This window comes from Arvicanthis niloticus, chromosome 6 (assembly GCF_011762505.2).
Source record: "Arvicanthis niloticus isolate mArvNil1 chromosome 6, mArvNil1.pat.X, whole genome shotgun sequence".
Lineage (NCBI taxonomy): Eukaryota > Metazoa > Chordata > Mammalia > Rodentia > Muridae > Arvicanthis > Arvicanthis niloticus.
In genome coordinates this window covers 74,807,187-74,828,889 of record NC_047663.1, presented here as the reverse complement: position 1 = coordinate 74,828,889, position 21,703 = coordinate 74,807,187, and the positions used below count along the sequence as shown (strand labels likewise).

The 21,703-nt window shown below is 42.9% G+C and overlaps 1 protein-coding gene across 3 annotated transcripts in view; it reads left to right on the top strand.

Moving 5' to 3' along the window:
- Positions 1 to 13,861: 13,861 nt before the first annotated feature.
- The window catches only part of Clint1 (clathrin interactor 1), a 52,434-nt gene continuing 44,592 nt past the window's right edge, over positions 13,862 to 21,703 (top strand). For 2 of the 3 annotated variants that reach the window (XM_076937010.1, XM_034506204.2), the window contains exon 1: positions 13,862 to 14,101. In XM_076937010.1, the coding sequence (XP_076793125.1) occupies positions 14,061 to 14,101 (41 nt within the window). In that variant the 5' untranslated portion in view covers positions 13,862 to 14,060. The remainder of the gene's footprint in view (positions 14,102 to 21,703) is intronic. The other variant, XM_034506203.2, reaches the window with a different exon arrangement.

Sequence of the window (21,703 nt, the reverse complement as noted above, 5' to 3'; positions counted from 1 at the left end):
AGGATATTTTCCAAAAGAAGAGGGAGAGGATAAGGAAAAAGAAAGAAAGAAAAGTCACTGAAATGGACCATCTGAATGTATGAACTAAATGTATGAAACTCTTGAAAGAAAATGTAGGCCTTAGACAAGACAACAGATTTGTAGATATGTCATCAAGAACATAAATACCTTGGATATCAACATGGCTCGAAGGTGCAGTGTTTGCCTGGGAAGCACAGGTCCTGGCTTTGATTCTTAACTCTGCATAAAGTGCCACATGCCTATCTATAATCCCAGCTTTCCTAATGTTCAGAAGGTAGAGGCAGGAGGATAAGACATTCAAGGCCATCCTTGAGAACTGGAGCTAGCCTGGGCTAAAGACTTAGAAGAATAAGTTCTATCCTCTGTCAGAAGAATCTTAAAGATCAAACATAGACTTGGTGATAGGCATCTTTAGCTGCTGACCCATCCTGCCAGTCCTGTATTAGTTTTTAAAGCAAGAAACATTACAAGAGATGATCTAAAACCTTCTTATGTGCAGAGATGTTTGTTTACACCTGTGCAGACAGCATAAAGGGTGGGGAAAATCCAATGAGTTTTAAACAAAATTGCTAAAGAGGAGAAAAAACACTAACTTTTCTTTTATGAGTTTTTGGATCATTCTGATTTTTTTCTTTTCTTTTTCTTTTTCTTTTCTTTTTTTTCTTTTTTTTTCTTTTTTTTCAAGACAGGGTTTCTCTATATAGCCTTGGCTGTCCTGGAACTCACTCTGTAGATCTGTAGACCAGGCTGGCCTCAAACTCAGAAATCCACCTGCCTCTGCCTTCCAAGTGCTGGGATGAAAGGTGTGTACCACCACCACCCAGCTGATTATTCTGACTTTTAAAGTGACAACACTGGTACTTTCCTTTTTAACTCTCCTGTTCCCACCATTTCTTCTACCTCACTCCAGGAAACCGCAGTGCTATTTGTTCCCACTTCATCTTTTCCTATTCTAGCATTTCAAAATAATAGAATCATAATGTTCAGTGCCCAAGTGCTTTCGCTCATTGTTAGCCCGGGATGTCGCCTATCTTAGTCATGTATTCATTTCTCTTGCTGAGTCAGGTTTCACTCAGATGATGCAAGCCAATCAGCTCATTGAAACCCCATTGCTGCACAGTTCAGGTTTCTGCTATTACTCATAAAACTGCTAAGAACATTTTTTTCATAATATTTTTATATAGCTTTTTGATTTTTGGCTAAATACCTAACCGTTGAACTTTTGGGTGTAAGGACAGATGGAGGAGCATGAGTGTGTTATGTTTACTATTGAGGTGATCAATAGACTCTTTTGTAGAGGAGAAAAAGGTTGAGGGCTCAGGTTGTAGCTTAGTTTGCTAAGTGCTCTCCCAGCATGCAGGAAGCTCTGGGTTCCATTCACAACATGGCAGAAACTGACTGTCATAGCGCCTGCCTATAAGCATGGCATTCAGGTAAATCAGGCAGGGAGACTAAAAGTTCAAGGTCCTCTGCTACATAAAAAGTTCTGGGCCAGCCTGGGCTACCTGTAACCCTGTCTCAAAAACCTTTTTTTTTTTTTTTTTTTGGAAAGGAAAGAATATCTATTAAGGATGTTGACTATTATACTATGTAATAAAATATTAATATTCCATCTTTTCCCCCATTTGGTTTTCTCCCATTAGGTATTTGAGTCTCTCAGATCTTCACTTTCCTGGCCAGGTCTATGTATGACCCAACACTCTCTGGGGTATTGTAAAAAGGACATTCCTAATGGTAAGTCTGTCTGAGAGAAAATAAGTTTCACTACTAGATTCAACTCATGGTTGGAAACACTGCCAAAAAACCGGAAAAGCAGTTTCGACATACAGAGACCAAGGCAAGCTGAACAATGCACAGGATGCTTAAATTCTATAATCATGGGGTGTCGCCAGAACACATACATAGCATTAACAAGAACAAAGGATTGGTTCTGGGACCAGTGAAATCAACACATTGAGAAGGAGACTCACCTCTGGAAGGGTCTGTACACAGAGCATGAACCAAGCCTTGGCAGCTTTCCACATCCAAAGTACTGCAAAAATCCAGCTGACGGCATGAAGACACGTTCTCAAGAAGTACCGAGTTATGAAATGAAAAAAAAAAAAAAAAGTAGATACACAATCTGAAAAAAAGAAGTACTGCACTTACAATGTAAGTGAAAGCAAAAGAAAATGGACATCACAGACAACGAAGTAAAAGAATGTGGATGGTGGGTGACAAGCATCAGTGGTAGCTATTGAACTGGTGACCCACACCATCACTGTTGGGAGCCGACTCGTAGCAGAAAGCAGCTTGCAGCTTTGCAGCCATCTCGAGCCATATACCCTGACAAGAGACTTGTTTTCAACAGCCTACAACAGCTGAAGCACACTCTGATAAATATCTTCGTTTTTCCCACTTATCTTGTTTTGCTGTTTAGTGCCCACAGCGCAAGGCTCGCATTCCACACCTGCAAGGCACGTGGCAAAAGCCTATAAATACCCCAGATTTCCCTTCAATGAGAGAGAGACAATAAATGAGAAACAAGACTTGATCAGAATCTCTGTCTTGTCTCCATTCTTCACGTCTCATCTCCTTTATCCCCACTCTCTCTCTCTCTCTCTCTCTCTTGCTAGACCCTGACCCACAGACCGGAGCAGCAGAGCAGTCTGGGACACATCACCACTTGTCCCAGTGGCTAGCCATGAGTCCTAACCGGGAGCAAAACCAGAGAAGCATTTGTCCATCCAGAGGAACACCTGAAGGGTTAAGGTTTGACTCTGTCTTGGGAAACCACTTCAGGTTTTCTACGGCTAGTAACATGACCCAGTTTACAACCCAAGAAAGGTTCTGGGTTCCCAGACTAAGAGATGCTTGCAAGTCCTTCAAAAATCTAGGGAGATGACTGTGGTTAATATCTGCATCAGAGAAGAAAAGCCAGACATCTCTCCCTACCCACATCTAGAAGCAGGAGAGGAACACAAGTTTTTCAAGGAACCTGACATATGTGGGGTAGGGTGGGGGGCAGAGGGGACTCTTAGAACTGTAGACTAATGCAAGCTATGAAAGGCCTTCTGTAAAGGAATGTGGGCTTCATAGCAGTTCAAGAAGTGATGATAGAAGTGTTAAAAGAAACAGAGGAGGCTCAGTTGGTACAATGCTTGCCCAATATGCATGATATTCTGGGTTTGAACCCCAGCACTGCACAACAGGGCAGGTTGGTACATATCTATAATTCTAGCACTTGGGTAGTAGAGTTAGAGGGTTCACAAGTTCAAAGTCATCTTTGACTTAAAACCAACATACCTATAATTCTAGCATTCAGTAGTCTGAGACAGGAGGATTTGGGGCTTAGGGCCAGCTGGGACTACAAAAATTGATTAAAAGATAGCAAGTCCTTAATTTACATGCAAAGCCCTCTATGCCAGGATAAAGGCAACATGGCTCACTGGGTAAAGTGTGTGCTTGTCAAGTCTGACAACCTATATTAAATTCTTGGGACCCATGTAAAGGTTGAAGGAGAGAGCTCACCCCATAGAGTTATCCTCTGACTTCTACACGTATGTCATGGCATGTATGCACCTACTCATACACACACACAAAAATTTAAATGCCCTTCTAAAAAATCTCCAGGACTGGAGATATGGATTAGCAGTTATGTGTACTGTTCTTCCAAAGGACCCAGGTTTAGCCCCTAGCACCCGTGTCAGGCAGCTTACAACTATCTGTGACTTCAGCTTATCTGGCCTCTGTGGGCGCCACACTAATGGGCACATACTCACAATTTAACAAACAAAAGAAAGACTTTTCAAAAATATTCCAAGTTCTATTTCGTCTGTCAGTCAGGATATGAGCAGAGTTTGGAAGCATGCAGCTAAACCCTAACAAGGGGCAATTCACAGTAAGGTGGGCAGGGTGAGTGTGGTGGTTTGAATATGCTTGGCCCACAGGGAGCGGCACTATTAGGAGGTGTGGCCTTGTTGGAGAAGGTGTGTCATTGTGGGGTTGGGCTTTGAGAAACCCTCCTCCTAGCTGTCTGGAAATCAGTCTTCTCCTGGTTGCCTTCAGAACAGGATGCAGAACTCTCAGCTCCTTCTCCAGCACCATGTCTGCAGGACACTGCCATGCTTCCCACCTTGGTGATAATGGACTGAACCTCTGAAACTGAAGGCCAGCCCCAATTAATTGTTGTCCTTTATAAGAGTTGCTTTGGTCGTAGTGTCTCTTTACAGCAATGGAAATCCTAACTAAGACAGTGAGAAAACCCAACATTTAGAAAAGCAGTCATAGTTACCATCAGAGTAAAAACATTGTCACCCAAAGCCTGAAGACTCAGGGAAGGAACCTCAGGGAGAGCTAGAAGCATAAAGTAGTGCCACCTGTCAGTAGATGTTCCCAAAGCAATTATGGTGCCAAACCACCCCATCTCTCTCCCAATCTTTTGCTGCCCCCACCCCTCCCCAAAATGGCAGAATCTTCTGTAGGTCAGAAGTTGTAATACTGTGGGCCATGAAGTCCACAAAAGTCAGATGGACTTGAAGCACAACCGGATGAGTTGAGCAAGGAAAGACCTCTCAAGTTCCCACTCACCTCCCATGCTCATCTCTGCCCTTCTCTCTCTCTCTCATTCCCCCAACCCGCCTCCTCTCAGGTCCCAGCACAAACTAAGCACCTACCTGAGGCCTTGACACAGACCAATCTCTCCACCTGGACAATTTTTTCTTTCTCTCACCTTAAAATTATCTTTCCACTTCTACTTAAACATCACTCTGCCAGAAAGTCCTTTCCTGGGCCTCTCCCGTAGCCAGTCTACATGAAGTGCCACACTGTATTCTCACTCTGTCCTGTCCTTCATAGCCTTCACCAGAGTTTGTCCAGACAAATTGATCGTGGCATTGTTCATTTAGTATGTAAATTCTCCCTGAGACTGAAAACTCCCTGAGAACAGAAAGTGGGCCTGTCTTTTTTTTTTTTTTTACAGTACATTTCTTTTTCAATGAAGTGCCCAAATAAATATTTATTGCAAGAGTTAATGAACCTCCTCCAATACCCTCTCCCACATCAACTGAGATGTCTGTCTGGATATAAGTGATTTAGCAGTAATAGACCTTGTATTTAATGAGACCTTAAGCCATGCCAAGAGCTTTGATAGATTTTTTTTTAAGAGTTTAGGGGTCTCTGTGTGTGCATGTGTGAATATAGAATCCTAGGAAGCCCAGAAGAGGGCGTCAGATTCCCCCGTTATAGACAACTGTAATCTATCTAAATTGAATTGGGAGCTGGGAAACCAACCTGAGATCTCTGGACTATTCAACCATCTTTTCATCCCCTATGGTAGAAATTTAATACATCTCAACCCATCTACTACTCACAACAACCCAGTAAGACTGAAACTCAATTTGACAATGAGGGTGCTTAGACCTGAGGGGTCACCGTTGAATTCACACAGCTCTCTGGTACAGACCAGGTTTGGCACAGGCTCGTGCAGATACCACAGCTGATATTCTTGGCACACAGCCCTGGCTCATCTATCTCTCTTCAGCTTTTGTTTCTACACCTGTCACCCATGTTAGACAACGCAGAGGCCCAGCAGAACCCCAAAGTTAGCTAACTAATTAAGCCAAAGACATTTGAGATTCACGAGTACAGAGAGAAGCCTTCTGGAAATCCCCCTTCCCTGACTTCATAACAGAAGATTCTGAGAAAGGTGGACTACCATAAATTCCCTTTTCAGGAAGGCATCTACCCCCCAAGGACAGAGACCAAGAATAAATTGACCATGAAGGCCCTTCTCTGGCTGGGGTTTTATGACCCTGAAGACAACACTAAGATCAGTCACAGCTGTATAGAAAAGTATCATCATAAACGTCTTTTCCTTAGCTCTTCTAAAAGTTCACGCATCCTGCCTTTTCTCCCTGCTCTCTTCCCCAATTGAGGTAGGAATATGAGTCCAGATTCTAACTGCCCCCAGTGTTGTTCACTGCCAGCACTCCTGTGTGGTGTGCTTTACACATATGAACTCTTCCTTGCCAGTCTGTCCTCTCCCTGTCTCATTCACGTGTCCCTGAGTCGAAAGTTGACACAGTACAGGACAAGGGTTCCCTCCTATACATCAGGTTTTTCAGGTGACATCTAGTACTTAATCCCACTGTGTGTTACAGATGCCCCACAAATGATAAACGTTGGCTGTCCCAGTGAGACAACACACCTGGTGTCGATTATTTCTACCACATTTGGTAGAATTCATTCTTCGGTCACATTCATAGTTTACTAAAGGCAAGCAATCCATCCCTTAGTCTTCCTCCCATCAGACGATGCTTATGGCACTGAGCTATTACCCCAGAGCATCATTCTCTAGAGGACCTGAGAGAGTTCAGGAACTGGAGAAACCTCAGTAGGTTTCCTCAAGATACTTGGTCTTATTCAGAAATCCCCCTTCTTTAAAAATGAGTTAGCCAGGGCTAGAGAGTTGGTTCCATAGTTTGAGGACCTGGGTTCAATTCCCAGTACCTACATTACAGCTCACAGCTGTATATCACTCTAGTCCCAGGGGATCCAACACCCTCTTCTATCTCCATAGGCACCAGGCACACACACGCCGAACATATATGCATGCAGATATAACACTTATACACACAAAAAATGCTAAAATAAATAAATCTAGAAAAAAACTAAAAAGAGCAAGCCCATGGTTTCTGACAACTACCCAAAGTCTGTGTTTGACTTGGCTGTGTAGAACTAGTTACCACAGCCACGCTGATGCCATCCTGACCTTCTAGAAATCAAGTTTTTGAGAGGCTTAGACTGGTGGCAGCTTGTCCATCCCCAGCTCTCCTGTTTCAGGAAGCAAAAGACACAGAGGAGCAGCCAGGAGGCACACAGGCATCGAGAACACTATCCTATTGGTCCTCCTACTAAGGCCTGCCCATCTCCAGGACAGCTTGCTTTCTTCCTGTAGCATACCACCAGGTTTTCTGAGGAGGCTCATCTGAGCCCCACTGAGTGCCTGCACCGAAAGAGGGTTGAGTTTCAGCCAGGAAGGGCCCATATCAGCAGAACAGACAGTGATCGAGGGCAAGTCCCTAACTTCAACTTCAGTGGTTGCTTTTGTCTGCATCAGAGTTCCCCAGTGGTATGGCTCTGTTAGGGTTGCCCCCTCCTTAAAATTAAATTCATCTGTGAGAAGGAGGTAGGTATATGAGCCAAACCAAAATATCAGTTATCCCTGTAAATGATTAGCCTTGATGGATACATGGTCTAAATTGAACTGGTCAGAATCGTCACCCCTAATGTTGGCCTCCTGGATGAGACAAACTTACCAGCTCCCCCCAAGTGTGGTTAACTGAAAAAACAAATGCTAGCTATCCCTCACAAGAAGCTAAGCTATCTTCCTCTCAACTATAAGATGCCTATTTATATCCAGGTAAAATAAAAATCAGAGTGAGAATTCTGACAATACTTATTACGTGTCCAAAGCAAGTGTCTCGGCTTCTTTCTTTCTCTCTTTCTTCCTTCCTTCCTTCCTTCCTTCCTTCCTTCCTTCCTTCCTTTCCTTCCTTTCCTTCTTTCTTTCTTTCTTTCTTTCTTTCTTTCTTTCTTTCTTTCTTTCTTTCTTCTTTTTTTTTTTTTTTTATAAAGGGTTTCTCTGTGTAGTCCTGGCTGTCCTGGAACTCACTCTGTAGATCAGGCTGGCCTCAAACTCAGAAATCCTCCTGCCCCTGCCTCCCAAGTGCTGGGATTAAAGGCGTGTGCCACCACTGCCTGTGTTTCAGTTTCTAATGTTAATAATTTTCTGGTTTTGTCATTCACTCACTCACTCACTCACTCACTCATTTGTATTACTTTCTTGCCTTGTGCACACTAGGCAAAAGCTCTGCCCCTGAGGTATATTTTAAGGCCCTTGTATTCTGCCAAAGGTAGTTTTAAGTGACTATGTCATTAGTAAACAAGCATGTGTAGAAGAAACAGAATCAGAAGTCTGAGAGGTAGACCAGAAGATTCTGGTATTTTGGAAGATGTCCATCAGTTGCTGTTGGGTAGCTAGGTTTGGGATACTCTGTGAGCCAAACCCCTTGCTTATAAGAATTGTTAAACGCTTGGAGTCATATGAGGGATTTTATAATAATGGGGTAGAATTTTTTAAATTTATGTTTATGTACATCTATGTGAGTATATGGCTATGTGTTGGGGGGTTGCCTACAGAAGGCAATTGACTTTCTGAAGCTGGAGTTGCAGGTGGTTATGGGTGCTGGGAAGTGAACTTGGATCCTCTGGAAGGCAGCAGGTGCTCTTAACTGCTAAGCCATCTACCCATCCCCATGAGGTAGTAGTATTTTTAAATTTTTATTTTTAATTTGTGTGTGTGTGTGTGTGTGTGTGTGTGTGTGTGTGTACCACATGTATGCAGTTGCCAGAGAGCACAAAATCCCTGGGAGCTGGAGTTACGTGTGGTGCACAATGTGAGTCCTCAGAACTGAACTTGAATTTTCTGGAAGAGCCGCAAGTACTCTTAACCACAGAGTTGGCTCTCTAGCTTCATGAAATAAAATTTACAGAGCACTGAATCTATGTAGGACTTGACATGAGGAGTTTTACATACCCTATGATATGCAGCAATTAACCTCACCTGTACCTTGGTTACCTGATAAAACTCTTATTAACTTGGTTTTGGTGCTTAACTCATCTACAGTTGTGTATCTGCCACCCTGTACAGTGTCTGAAACACAGGGACCCACTAAATACTTGGTAGTGGATGACATTCATGGCTCCATACAATTACTTGTAGCAACATTAGAATGGTAGCACTGTTGCTAACATTTGCTGAATATTAATTTTGTGCTATAAGGTATTATCTGAAAAAAAATGTCTTCGTGGTAGATCTCTATTTCTTCCCACCCTTAAGATGAAAACTGAGGTGAAGATGCAAAGTAACTTCTCTACAGTTAATGAGCGGCAAAATGGAGATTCTAATTTTAAATCCAGCCAGTCTGACTCCAAGTCTCAGAGTCTCAGTCAGTAACTCTATTTTATTTTATTTTATTTTATTTTATTTTATTTTATTTTATTTTATTTTATAGGCCTAGAGCTTGCTCTGCAGACCAGACTAACCCCAAATCCATAGAGATCCACCCAGCTCAACCTCCTGAGTTCTGGGACTGAAGGTGCGTACCACAATGCCCGGCTATTTAGTTCACAACCCTTATACCACACTCTTTAACCATATTCTTCCCAGTTGATTGTATAGCCATTCACTATAGTCTATATAAATGGTGCCCCAACAGGTTGCACAATCTATAATCCACCTGGCCTCTTGTGGCAGCCCACACTTCTTCTAAAGAGGAAGAACACGCAGGTGTAATCAAAAACCAAGAGTCAGGATCCAAATACGGGAAGCCGAGGTGTGCAGTTTTACTGTCTGGGTCAGTCTGGAAACTACAAACAAGAAGCTAAGATGGAATTAGTAATGTAGAGGTTTATGGGGTGAGTAGGAAAGAAAATGGAGGATTCAGAGTAGGAACAGCTGGCTAGAGTTTCAAGCCCCAAGGCAGTTCTGCCACCTGCGAAGGGAGAGAAGGAAGAGCCAACGTGTGGGCACACGAGCACTCATTGCAACCAAGCTCAGATTGCCCAGGAGTAGAGGAAGTGGTGCAACATTGGGCAGAAACTGCCTAGCTCTGTCACACCGTGAGCATGAAAAGAATTGGTCCTAGAAGAGAGGCCATTAGAAGGTGTCTGTAGTGACAATTTTGGAATTTTTGTTTCTTTAAAAAAACACAGAAATATTATAAGAATGAGCTTTTGTTTTACCCTCAGGTGTGGGATGTGGGGCTGCTACGGACTGTCCACAGCAGCTGACTGATTTGCCTCGTGCTCAAGCAGAGGCATGATTTTGCCAGCTGCATATAGTTTTTTTGTCATTGTGTGACATGTAAATTCTGGGAATTTTTCAGATGGAATATAAATGCTAGACTCCCAAGAGGTGGGGTTGGTGTTTGTTGGTCATGGTGTGTGTGGGGGTGGGGGGGTAGAGATTAGTAATAGTGTTCAAAGAAGAAACAAAGAAATTAGATTCAGGAGTCTCTCTGTCTCTCTCTCTCTCTCTCTCTCTGTCTCTCTCTCTCTCTCTCTCTCTCTCTCTCTCCCTCTCTCTCTCTCTCTCTCTCTCTCTCTCTCCCTATATCTTTCTTTCTCTTCCATCTAGTGATAGGCAGTGAAACCAGGGGTGACAAAGAACGGGAAAGAGAAGAACCCACAAAGCAGCAAAGGCCGGCTACAGGTGCCAGCCAACCATAGACCTTGTCATTGGGCCTTTGGTTTTTGGGTGGAGTTGTTGTTGTTTACTTTATGGTCTGTTTATTTGCTTTGTTTACTTTTTGTTTTCATTTTGAATTACTAGACCATCCTTTTTTTTTCTTTTCTGAGTGTTTTGCCCGCATGTATGTCTGTGCACCTCTTGTGTGCCTAGTTTCCATGGAAGCCAGAAGACGGCATTAGAACCCAATGAACTGAAATTAGAGTGTTGTGAGCTACCCTGGTCCTCTGGAAGAACAGCCAGTGCTCTTAGCTGCTGAAAACCCTCCCTCCTTTTTGTTTGTTTGTTTGTTTTGGGTTTTGCGTTTTGTTTTGTTTTTGTTTTATTTTGTTTTGTTTTGTTTTGTTTTGTTTTTGAGGCAGCATGTCATTCTGTAGCTCAGGTTGTCCTAAACCCAGTATGCAGCCATGCTTGCCCAGAACTCATGCTAGTCCTCCTGATTGGGTCTCTAGGTGCAGCATTACAGGTGTGAGCCACCATGCTTCACCCAACTGGTCCTCTTGGAAGTGGTGAAGCAGGTACGCATAGTAGAGTCTAGTAACCTGGGACTCAACTAAGTTTGAGTTATGCACACACCCTTCTTCAAATAATTCACTTGGCTGTCTATCTCCTTTCCCTGCATGCACCACGAACCCAACCCCTCTCTGAACAGTGCACCTAGAAACCTTAGGACCTTATCTAATTACCCATATCCTCCCCTGAACGATGAAGTGAATTTCTCATCACTTAACAACAATCAAATCCTGATAATTTTCTGTCCAACTGTAATCCCAATGTACCCAGTATAAAGACCAGAAATGCCAATCCAGCCTGAAGTGAGTTTGGGTACATGATCAAGAAGGCAAAATTATGTCTTCAAATGACCTTTGGGGGACAGTCACCTATTTACCATTTTATGCTTATGCATAATTGGGAAGGAACATGTGCAGCATAAAAATGATCCTAAGACTTAATCTATCAATCAAAACAGATAACCGCTCCCATTACATCCTATAGCCAGAAAACCCCTCCTTTTAAACCCCCAGAAAGGTGGTACCAAGCATCAATCAGGGCCCCTAAGTCCTTCACTCCTATAGCCCCCTGCTGCCTTGCAGTGTATTCTAATCTTTTCTATCGCTTTGCTTTAAATAAAGCTTTCTTGCTGCTTTGAAAATCAGGGTAATTTTTGATTACCCTTATTTTGATTATTTGAATAAGAAGCCATGAACCTGAAAATCCTAGACCCCAACAGTGATCTTTGGTAAAAGTGTTGTCCCCTGGCTGCCATATTGTGCTCTGTGCACACAACCTCTCCCAAGGAACCACTTGAGAGCCAACCACCTAGGCTACGCAGTAGATGCCCATTGTCCATGACTGTTCATTGCATGTAACAGACAGAGTGAGTAGGTTGTCTTTCAGAGCACATATTGCTTTAGTTCAAAAGTGTTGGTTCTTTTAGCGAGAAATATATATTTCCTGAGGAGGCAAGGACAGGGCGCCTTCCCATTTATTTTTCTACCTTGGACATTTAAGTTGCTATAAAGAAGTTACTATGGAAACTGCTCCCAAACTTGCATGATAAAAAGGTAAAAATGGAACACTCTGCTGATATGCAAATGATCAGTCTCAGGAGACTACCTTTTAAACAAACTCTTTCTGAGCCCTTTTGGGGCTCTTGAGAGTGACAGGTGGACAGGAAGGGTTTTAGATGGTCCCAGTGGACTCTAAACATGCCACAGGTGACAACTCAGATTAAGTCTGATTGAGAGTATCAGATGCTCACATTGTGCTTGGTGGCTACATGGTGAGCCCAGCTGTGCACTGCTGTGAAGAGCCCAGGGTATGGACGCTGCTTGTTGTGTGCCAAGTCCATTCTGCAGGTGTCCTCATGACTGGCCTGTTTGAAAGTTAACTTGCTGAGCTCTTATTATGCAAAGTAGTTTCTCTTATCTGCCCTGGCCCCATTCCATCCCTTGAACGTTGGGCTGGACAATACTTTCAACAGGAAAATTAAACTTTTCTTTTGAAAGCTCCATTTCTCTGATTACCTCTGCACCTCTTTGCCTCCCTTCCCAACCAATGGCTCAACTTCTTTAGCGTGATCTCCAGGGCCCCTATCTTAAGGAATATGTGAGCCGGCTTTGTCTTGGTTTCTGCTCTCTGTTGTTCTCAGTTTTGTTTGCTTCTTTTTCGGGACCATAATGGAGTGCTTTCAAAGCTGCTTCTGATAACCAAGTAAATGCAAACTGATGTCTTGACTGTAGGATCCGGAATAAGAGGGCCTGGGTCTTGGCTACTTAGAGCCACTGTCTTCCCTTCGTTGTGAATCTTAGTTCTCTTGTGTTCCCTCCCCCAATAATTCTTTTCTTGATCTTCTTGCAGCCAGATCCTTTGTATTGGTCCAGTTTTAGCTTACACTCAATCTCCTCAAAGAGCCCTAAATATTCTGTTGGTTTTTTTTCTCTGACATTCTCAGACATTATTGTCTGCAACATTATGTTCTTGATTTTGACAAGCACTTATTCTCTCTAATTAAACATTTTCTTGATTGTTGTGTTCCACCTCCAGTGACCTTTAAGCTCCCAGGGAACTTGAGTCCCAGCTGTAGTCTTCACTTGTACCACCCTGAAGATGCTCAGTAAATAGTGACATATATATATATATATATATATATATATATATATATATATATATAATACTTGTTGACATTTAAGTAATTTTTGGTTTTATATCTCTATAAATATATTTTAATTATAATTAAAAAAAAAAACCCAAGGTCTTATTGTGTAACCCTGGCTGACCTGGAACTTCCAATGTTAACTAGACTGATCTCAAACTCATTGAGATTCCCCTGCCTTTGCCTCCCAAGTGCTAGGATTAAAGCAGTCTGCTACCAGGGCAGGTAAAACCTATACAAAATTAAGGAGTTGCCTAAAACAAAACTTAACATTACTTCAAGTTTTATCACAAGCTTTGGCTGACATAGTAAGTGAAAACCTGATCAGTGGCAATTACTTTAGCAGATCTCAAAAGTTATGTATGCTCTTAGAAACCAAAACCACAAAGTTCTTGGGTATATCACATAAAACACATATAGGTATGCTGTGTATGTGTACTGGTGGCTTTCTGGTTTCCCAACTATTGTAAACTAAGTTTCTGAGGCTTGTTACAAAGTATCTAACAAGGGTACCAGGTAGCTGTCTACACATAAAATCATTGTATCATAGAACTGGAGTGGGAAAGGATTTAGAATAAAATTCTACACTGGTCAGGGCTGGAATACCCTAGATGTTTGGAAGCAAATGCAGAAACACGTGCGTAAATGAAAGAACACGCACGACGATCACACTATGTGTAATCATGCTTAGCATCAGCGTTGTACATCTGAAGAAGGTGAGCGTGAGTAAGTCTTCAACTGTCTTTATGATGGCAATCATCTGGAGGCTGTGTCAGAGGTCCCCACACCGCAGCGTCCTCAGTCCGCCCGCGCTCCGGGGGCGCAGGACGCGGACTACAATTCCCGGCGTGCGGCGCGCGGCGCGGGCGGAAAGCCGGCCACTTCCGCCCCACGCAGCGCCGGTGCGGCCGCGTCTCGACGTGTCACTGGCGGCGCCGTGGCTGTGGCCGGGAGAAGGAGCTCCGGCTAGGGAGAGTTCGCGGCGGTGGGTGGCGGCGGCGACCCGGACCTGGACCAGCCCCGGCGCGGAGGCGTCCCGGGGTCCGTGGAGAGTGGCGGCGGGCGGCGGCGGGCCGGGCCGCGCGGGGCGCGATGCTGAACATGTGGAAGGTGCGGGAGCTGGTGGACAAAGCGTGAGTATCGGGGGGCAGTTGCGGCCGGCGCCGCGGCGGGGGCGGGGAGCGTGCGCACGGTGGTCCTGCGCGCGGGGGCACGCGGCACGCCCCCCCGCCCTGCGGCCTGGTGAAGGCGGCGGCCGCTGCGGGCCTGGGCCTCGGTCCCTGAGCCTCCCGCGGCGCAAAACCCCCCTTCTTGCTCTGGTCCCTGCTCCCCGGGACGTCCTCACCGCGCCCCTACCCCACGCCCGGTAGGCAGATGCTTTGATCGTACCCAGCTTGGAGTTTGGCCTGCTGGACACCAGGCCGGGCTTGGGGGCGAGGGGACGCGGTGCTTCTGTCCCCAGGAACCCCCAGGGTGTAATTGGGAGACACTTAGGCCTGGCCTGGTATGCCCTTTACCTTGTTAGACACCTTTTAATTTCTAGTGAACCTGCAGTGGAGTGAGTGGGAGGTGTAACAAGTGGTCATTGTGGGCAGGCAGGAGTTGCTCAAGAGGAGACTCGCCCTTTGGGTTCTTCACACTAAGTGAAAGCAGATGACCAGACAACTTTTCGTGATTGTTTTCCTCTAACTTTCCCATTACTCTTAGTTTTGGGGTTGGCCGCTTATTCCATTAGTTTTCATTAAGACATTTAAATAAAAATTCCTCTAAAGAAAAAAAAAAGCCGAGTGTATATCCTGTTGACCTGCTTTTAACTCCTTTCAGACTGGAATAACCCAGTGCTTTTAGTATACTGAGAAACCCTTAACACTTAAGTTAGGCATATCGAAAATAACAGTAGGTCTTTTAGGCTACCAGGAAATAAGAGTTTAAATATTTAACCAGCGCTCTTCCCTTTTGGGTTTTTGTGATTATGCAATAAGTGTGGTAAGAAAACAGTTCTTTTTGAACCACCCACCTAACCTGAAACCAGGAAGTGTAGAAGCTCTTTTTGACCCCAGAAAACAACAGACTTTAAAGCGACCTGGCTGATGCTTCTGATGGAACCAGGGGTTGAAGGTGCTTTCACATCTTGGCCAGGTTCTTAAAGAGTAAGGTTTTCAGAACTTTGTAGTATTCCTGTCTTCTCCAGTTCAGAATGAAGATAATTGTGGCCCTCTGAGGCTATGACGGTGAAGAGCCAGGGGCTTCCATTTCGTATGATTCCTTGTAATAGAACACGTTCATGTCTGTGCTTCTGAAAGAGAACAGTTTTTCCGACTTTGACGTAAGATAAACCTCACTGAGAAGCTGCAGATCTGAAAAGATTTTGCTTCAGTGGTTTTATTATTCATTTTTTTCCATTAAGTGTGCAGAAATTTATATGGGACCATTTCTCCCCTTGTAAGCTCTGTTTTTGCCAAAGAGAAAAATCATTTCTTTTCCAGATCCATGGGTGTTTTCAGTGTATTATGTGAGAAGTAGAATACCAACTTAGTGTAAAAGTTGAAAGAAGTCTCAGCAAAACTGCCATACCTCTGCTTCCAAGTCGGGATAGCTGAAGAAAATTACTAAGAAATCTACCCCCTATCAAATTGTGATACTGCAGTCTAAGGAGACAGTGAAACAAGTCTCTTTCTTTCTTGGTTCTGCCCAGTGTGGATTACAGCCTTGAGCCAGTTTACTCAAGGATGTGTAAGAATGTTGGTACCAAGAACTCTCCCGAAGCTCCGTTGTGTACTTGACACACTGAGATTGATACGGGAGGCAGTTTTACTGATGAGTGCTAAGCAGTTGATTTCCCTCTTTAGCTAGCAGGAAGGAAAATTCTCCAAAATGTAATCATTGTACAGAGCCACACACTGTTACACTGTATGCTTAGAAAATCATGAGGAGGGGGGTGAAACACATTCATAGAGTGGCTGATTGGTTATTTAGAGGGAGCAGTTGTGAGGTGACTGTCAGAGGAAGAAATAGTCAAGGCATTAGCATGGGTGCCCTGGTAGATAGATTACAAGAATATGGTAGGAGTTCAGATTCCGGTACTGCCTCTAACCAGCTCTGTGTAATGTGAGGCAGAATGACTCCAAACTTAAGGTTTCTTATTTGTAAAATGATGGATGTGGGCTACATACAACTTCATTAGTTACTTGGCGAAATAAATTTCTATCAAGGAAATAGTAACTACAACTAGTATTTCACATTGACAAGAATATTTTGGAAAATCATGGTCTTCCAGGGACAGTTTAGTTTGAAAAGAGTATGGTTCTGTTGTTGTTTGTTTGTTTGTTTGTTTTTACATGATAATCAAAGAGATCTGGAGAAATAGCTTTTCTTTAAGAATATATATTGCCCTTCTGGAGGACCAGAACATAATTCCCAGGGCCAGCTCACAATCACCTGAAACTCCAGCTCCAAGTAATCCAAAGCCTCTGGCCTCCATGACTGCCCCTCACCACACACTCACACACACACACACACACACACACACACACACCCAGCCAACAGTGAAATAAGATCTTTTTTTTAAGATGGTGATTAAAGGTTGAGGCTGTAACTCAGTGGTGGAGCACTTGCTTCTGTGGCGTGTATAAGGCCCTGGGTTCAACCCCAGTGCTGAGACAGCAAGCTAACTTTCTTAAAAGCTATGCATGCTGGTACATACCTGTAATACCTGCTCTTGGGAGGCAGAAGCAAGAAGAGTTCACGGTTATTCTCTGCTGTATAGACCCTTTGAAGTCAGCTAGGCTAAGGAAGACTCTTTCTCAAGGGGATAAAAATAAAGAATGAGGGATACAGCTTAGTAGTAGAGGGCTTTCCTGGTGTGTCAAAGTCCTGGGTACAGCAACGTATAACCAAAAAGATGGCCAAGGAATGCTATATTTAATGTTTGAAGTAATCAATAAGTACAGCTCATGACTCAGGAAAACTAAGACATTCAGTGTATATCCACTAGCAAATGTGACTTATTTCAAAAAGGTAAATGTCCTCTTTCCAAATGTTTCCTTTCCCCAGAGCTACACTTGGGTTCTGTGGTGCTGTGCTCAAAAGTAAGGAGAGATTTCAGATGCTGGCCCTTGGTTGTCTGAAGCCTTCTGGGAAGTAAGGGATAGTGTCCCTCTTAGTTGCACCTCCTGGTGGTATAAAATGGGTTTAAAACAGAACATTATGAAACAGCAGGACAGCAGATAAGGCCACACAGTCCTCCAGGCTCGGCACCCATTTCCTCCCCTCTTGTCTAGCTGCTCACAAGGGAACTGTGGCAGGGAAGGATAAGTGAAGAAACTTGCCACTGTCGCTAGCTAGGCATTATCTATGGCCCAAATTCAAACCTATAACAAATTGGATACATTTATAATCCGGAATCCCACACAAGGCATGAATTGAAAGTCTTGTAACTCTAGCATTTTCCTCTGGGAATCTGGCAAAAGTGACATGCATGGTTCGGATATGAAGAAGCTGTTGCTGGCTCTGCAAGCCAACTCACCCTTCTCTTTCCTTACAGGGAGTCATTCCACCAGCAGACCTTTCTTAACATAATTGTTTAACCAGTCCTGGCTTGTGTAAGGTCAAGGCATCTGCGGTAGACAGTCCGTTTTAAGTGACGCTTCTCAGTTACTGGTTCAGCGCCATACATTTTCCTTCCTAGATGTTTAGCTAGTGTGATAGAGCTGTGTACACTGCTGTTGCAGTCTGACTGGCTCCATGGGAAAGCTTGGCTGTTCAGAGGACAGCATCTTCAGTTGTTGGAACAGATCGCACACTTGTTTTGACTTAGATTACGCCTGTGGAACACACACAGTGTGACCTATACTTGTCGGAGAACTTTGCTCCATCCACTGCAATGTGAACACTCTTGGTTTTGCTTTCCTTTCATCCCCCTGACTCTTGTTTTCCCTCATCTTGACCGTAAGTCTTTACTTAGTTCTTGGAACTTGAAATCAAAGATGAAAAGGTGATTGTCAGCTCTGATTTTCCAAGAACAACTGCTCCAAACCAATTGTCAAGAATTGTGGCTGCTTAGACAATGAATTAATTATTTTCCTTTTCTTCTGGTAACAGGACACAAGCAGGTATTAAGAATTTAATTCCAGAGAAAGATGAGTTAGTTTCCCTTCTGCCAGCATTTCATCAGGTAAAGTTCAGACGCTTAGGTTAGTGTGCGGTTCGTCTTAAAAGCCCTTGCGTGGCCTGTACCTTATAGTGTGCATTTTAGCTCTTTAGTTTACAAGTACTTTTGTGTGTTTACTAATACGTCCACTGAAGGTACTTAGCCATTTTTATTTTTAGCATTGCTTATAGTCATGCTCCTAGTTTTTACAATATGGCTCCACAGTTGTGTGTGCGTGCATGAGCGCACATGTTCCTATATTATTTTTTATATTCCTTTATGATATTAATTCCTTTAAGAAGAAAAATGATTAAAATGACAGCTTAATTGCTAAAGTGCTTAGTATTTAAGAAACCATATTTGAAATTTTGTGTAATAAAAGCTGAAAAAAAGTGCCAGCATCAAGGATCTAGATGTGAAAAGTAAAATAATAAAGCCTCTAGAAGATTTTAGAAGTTCACTAGCTGCTCGTATTCATGCATACTGCTTTCTTTTGGGGTTTGGAGATATGTAGGACAGTCTCCTATAGTCTAGGATGGCATTTTAGAGCAAATTTCAGATACTGTATCATGTTATCTATTCTGTAAATGAATTAGTTCCTAAAAGGAACTTAGACACAACACAAAAGGAGTTGTCTTATTATGTATTTGTGTGCATGTTTTTTAATTTTATATGTGTGTGTATGTGCGGGGGGAGGGGGGGGTTGTGTATGTTAGTATGGCATGACCAGAAGAGGATGTTGGATCCCTGGAGCTGGAATTACAGTAAGTTGTGAGCCTTACTATGTAGGTACTGAAGACTAAATTCTGGTCCTCTGCAAGAACAGCAGACACCTATAACCACTGAGCTCCACCTCTGCAACCCTGTAATTTGTTTCTAATATTCTGATTAGTAGATTTCTCTCTTAATTCTCCAGATATGCCAGTCCTCCTTTAATCTTTTATTCTGTAAGTCAGATTCCCACTTTAAAAAAAAAAATCTTTCTGCTCGTTTGTTATTGAAAGGCCTAGGCTATTTGAATTTCACTGTCTGTATTTTGCAAATTCTACCCCTGTCATGGTATATGAATGTTCTTGTTCACTGTATCACCTGTAAAATGACAACTGTGTCTAGTCAGTTGATGGATTCATGCTCCAGTTTGAGGAAACAAGACTGCTTCCTAGATTAGAAATACATTCTTATGATTTCTGGTGTTTCTTATATACAGAGTTAACACCTTTAAGTCCCAGCTATACATTACTTTCAGGACTATATACTCTTGTCACATGCTATGAGCTTTCTTAACCTACTTCTGTATGCTCATCAATCTTTGCTAGCCAGACACTTCTCAACACAATTAGGTATCTCTAGGTAGTGTTTACTGAGTCTGGAAGCCACTGATGGATCAAAGATTAGATATGGGTTGAAATCTTAGGACCACTACTGAGAAACAGTCCTTGTGGTATTAGAGCAGTACCTCTGATATTCCCATCTGTTAAATAAGACATAGTTATTTGTTTTAGAGGTTCATGGGTGTTAAGCAGAAAACCTTTTAAAAAAATGTTTGATACCTTCTACTTTCTTGGGTAATCAGTAATCACTAACACTTCGGACTCTGAGTACAGTGAGAGATTAAAGATAAAATAGATGATTTACTAGTCAGAAAGACCTGCCTGTGACCTCATAATGAGGTCACTTTTTTTTTTAAAAAATAGGTATTTATTTTTATGTGTATGAATGTTTGCATATATGTGTGTTCACTGCTTGTGTTCAGTTCCTGTGGAGGCCAGAAGAAAGGCAGATTATCTAGAACTGGAGTTAGAGACTATTGTGAAGTGTCACGTGTTTGCTGGAGACCAAATCCAGGTCTTCTGCGAGAGCAGCAAGAACTATTAACCACTAGCTCCAGCCCCACAGTGGGCTCTTTTTCTAGAACTTTTTACTTCCTCTTGTTTTGGGTTTTTATTTTCTTACTTTATTCTTCAGAAGGTCTCCCTAGACTAGAACTTGCTGTGTAATACAGGGTGGCCCTAACTCTCAATCCTTTCTCCACAGTTTCCCTCTACCCTGAGTGCTGCCATTATAGGTGTATGCCACAATGCTCAGCCCTTTGTCCTAAACACTGCTGTGCGTGCATTGTGGTAGTTTTACCAAATCATAGATTCTTTTACATGAATCTTGTGAAGCATATTGCAGAGTATTCTTTCAGAAGACATATTGAAGACTGAAGTGTTTGGAAAGACATATTGCAGTTTCCACCTGCCAGTTCTACTGTGCCATTCAGCTTGTTTTGTATTTCCCTAAGATTTAAAAAAATATTGCTTATGTAAAACATTTGATCTAAAACATAAAAAGATTTTATGAATGACAATTGGAGCCGGCATTTTATCCTTGAACTGGGCAGTAAGATACCTCCCAAGTATGTGGTAACAGATACACAGTTTCTCTCTCTTGAAGACTTACTTTTTTTTTATCTGAATGTATGTGCCTGCATGAATGTGTAGTTAGAGGTCAGAGGGCATTGGGTTCCTTGGACTGAAATTACAGGTGGCTGTGACCTGTAGGTGCTGGGCGCCAACTCTGGTTCTTTGCAAGAGCCTTAAGTGACTTTGAGCTCTCTCTGTCCCTAAGAACGGTCACTTGTCCTGAATGAGTAGTATATATGAAGAAAGGGCTTTCAATGTCTGCAGTGAAACCCTTTAAACTCACTGGGGTCCTTCAATCTGAAGTTGAGTACAGGTGAAAGAATGTGACAAATTCCCATGTTGAAGCCATAGTATAGCTACTTCTGAGTAGATTAAACTAATGATTTATTAAATACAAATGATTCTGTTAGTATGCAACAATAGCAGTAGGTTTTGTATTTAATTTCAAAGTCTAGCAGCTAGTTATTTTAGAATGTCTTTTGACATGAATTTTTGTTAATTTAGGAGAATACTTAAATGCTGTGTATAATTTGAGTATAAAATTTTTTTTACTTTAAAAACAAAAAGCAGAAGGTTACTCTATAACCCCACCTGGCCTAGAACTCTGTGTAGATGAAGTTGCAGAGATCAACCCCCCTTTGCCTCTCTGTGGATTACAGTGCTGGGATTACAGGCACGAACCAACACGCGAAACTGTAATGTCTTCTTTTCTACAGTCTCAGTGTATCCCACACTGGCCCTGAACTCTCTTGAATTTATGGTCATCCTGCTTCTGCCTCCCAAGTACTAGGGTGACAAGGGAATGCCATCATGCCTGAATTGTGCAGAGCTGGGGATTGAACCCAGGGCCCTGTGCACGGAAGACAGGCTGTACATTAGATGCACAGCCCTGTGTCTCATGACATGCACACATCGTCACTGGTCATTTTCATACATGCTTTTGTAGCATTCCACTTAGTTCTCATCTAGATAGCTATGTATTTTGTAGTGGAAAGAAAATGCATTGTAAATTCAGTTTTTTGTTGTTGCTTTGTTTTTTAGACAGGCTCTCTCTGCATAGCCCTGGCTGTATTAGCATTCACTATGTAGCTCAGGCTGACCTTGAACTCACAGAGATCTGCCTGCCTCTTGCCTCTCAAGTGCTGAGATTAAAATCATGTGCTGCCACACCCAGCCAAGTT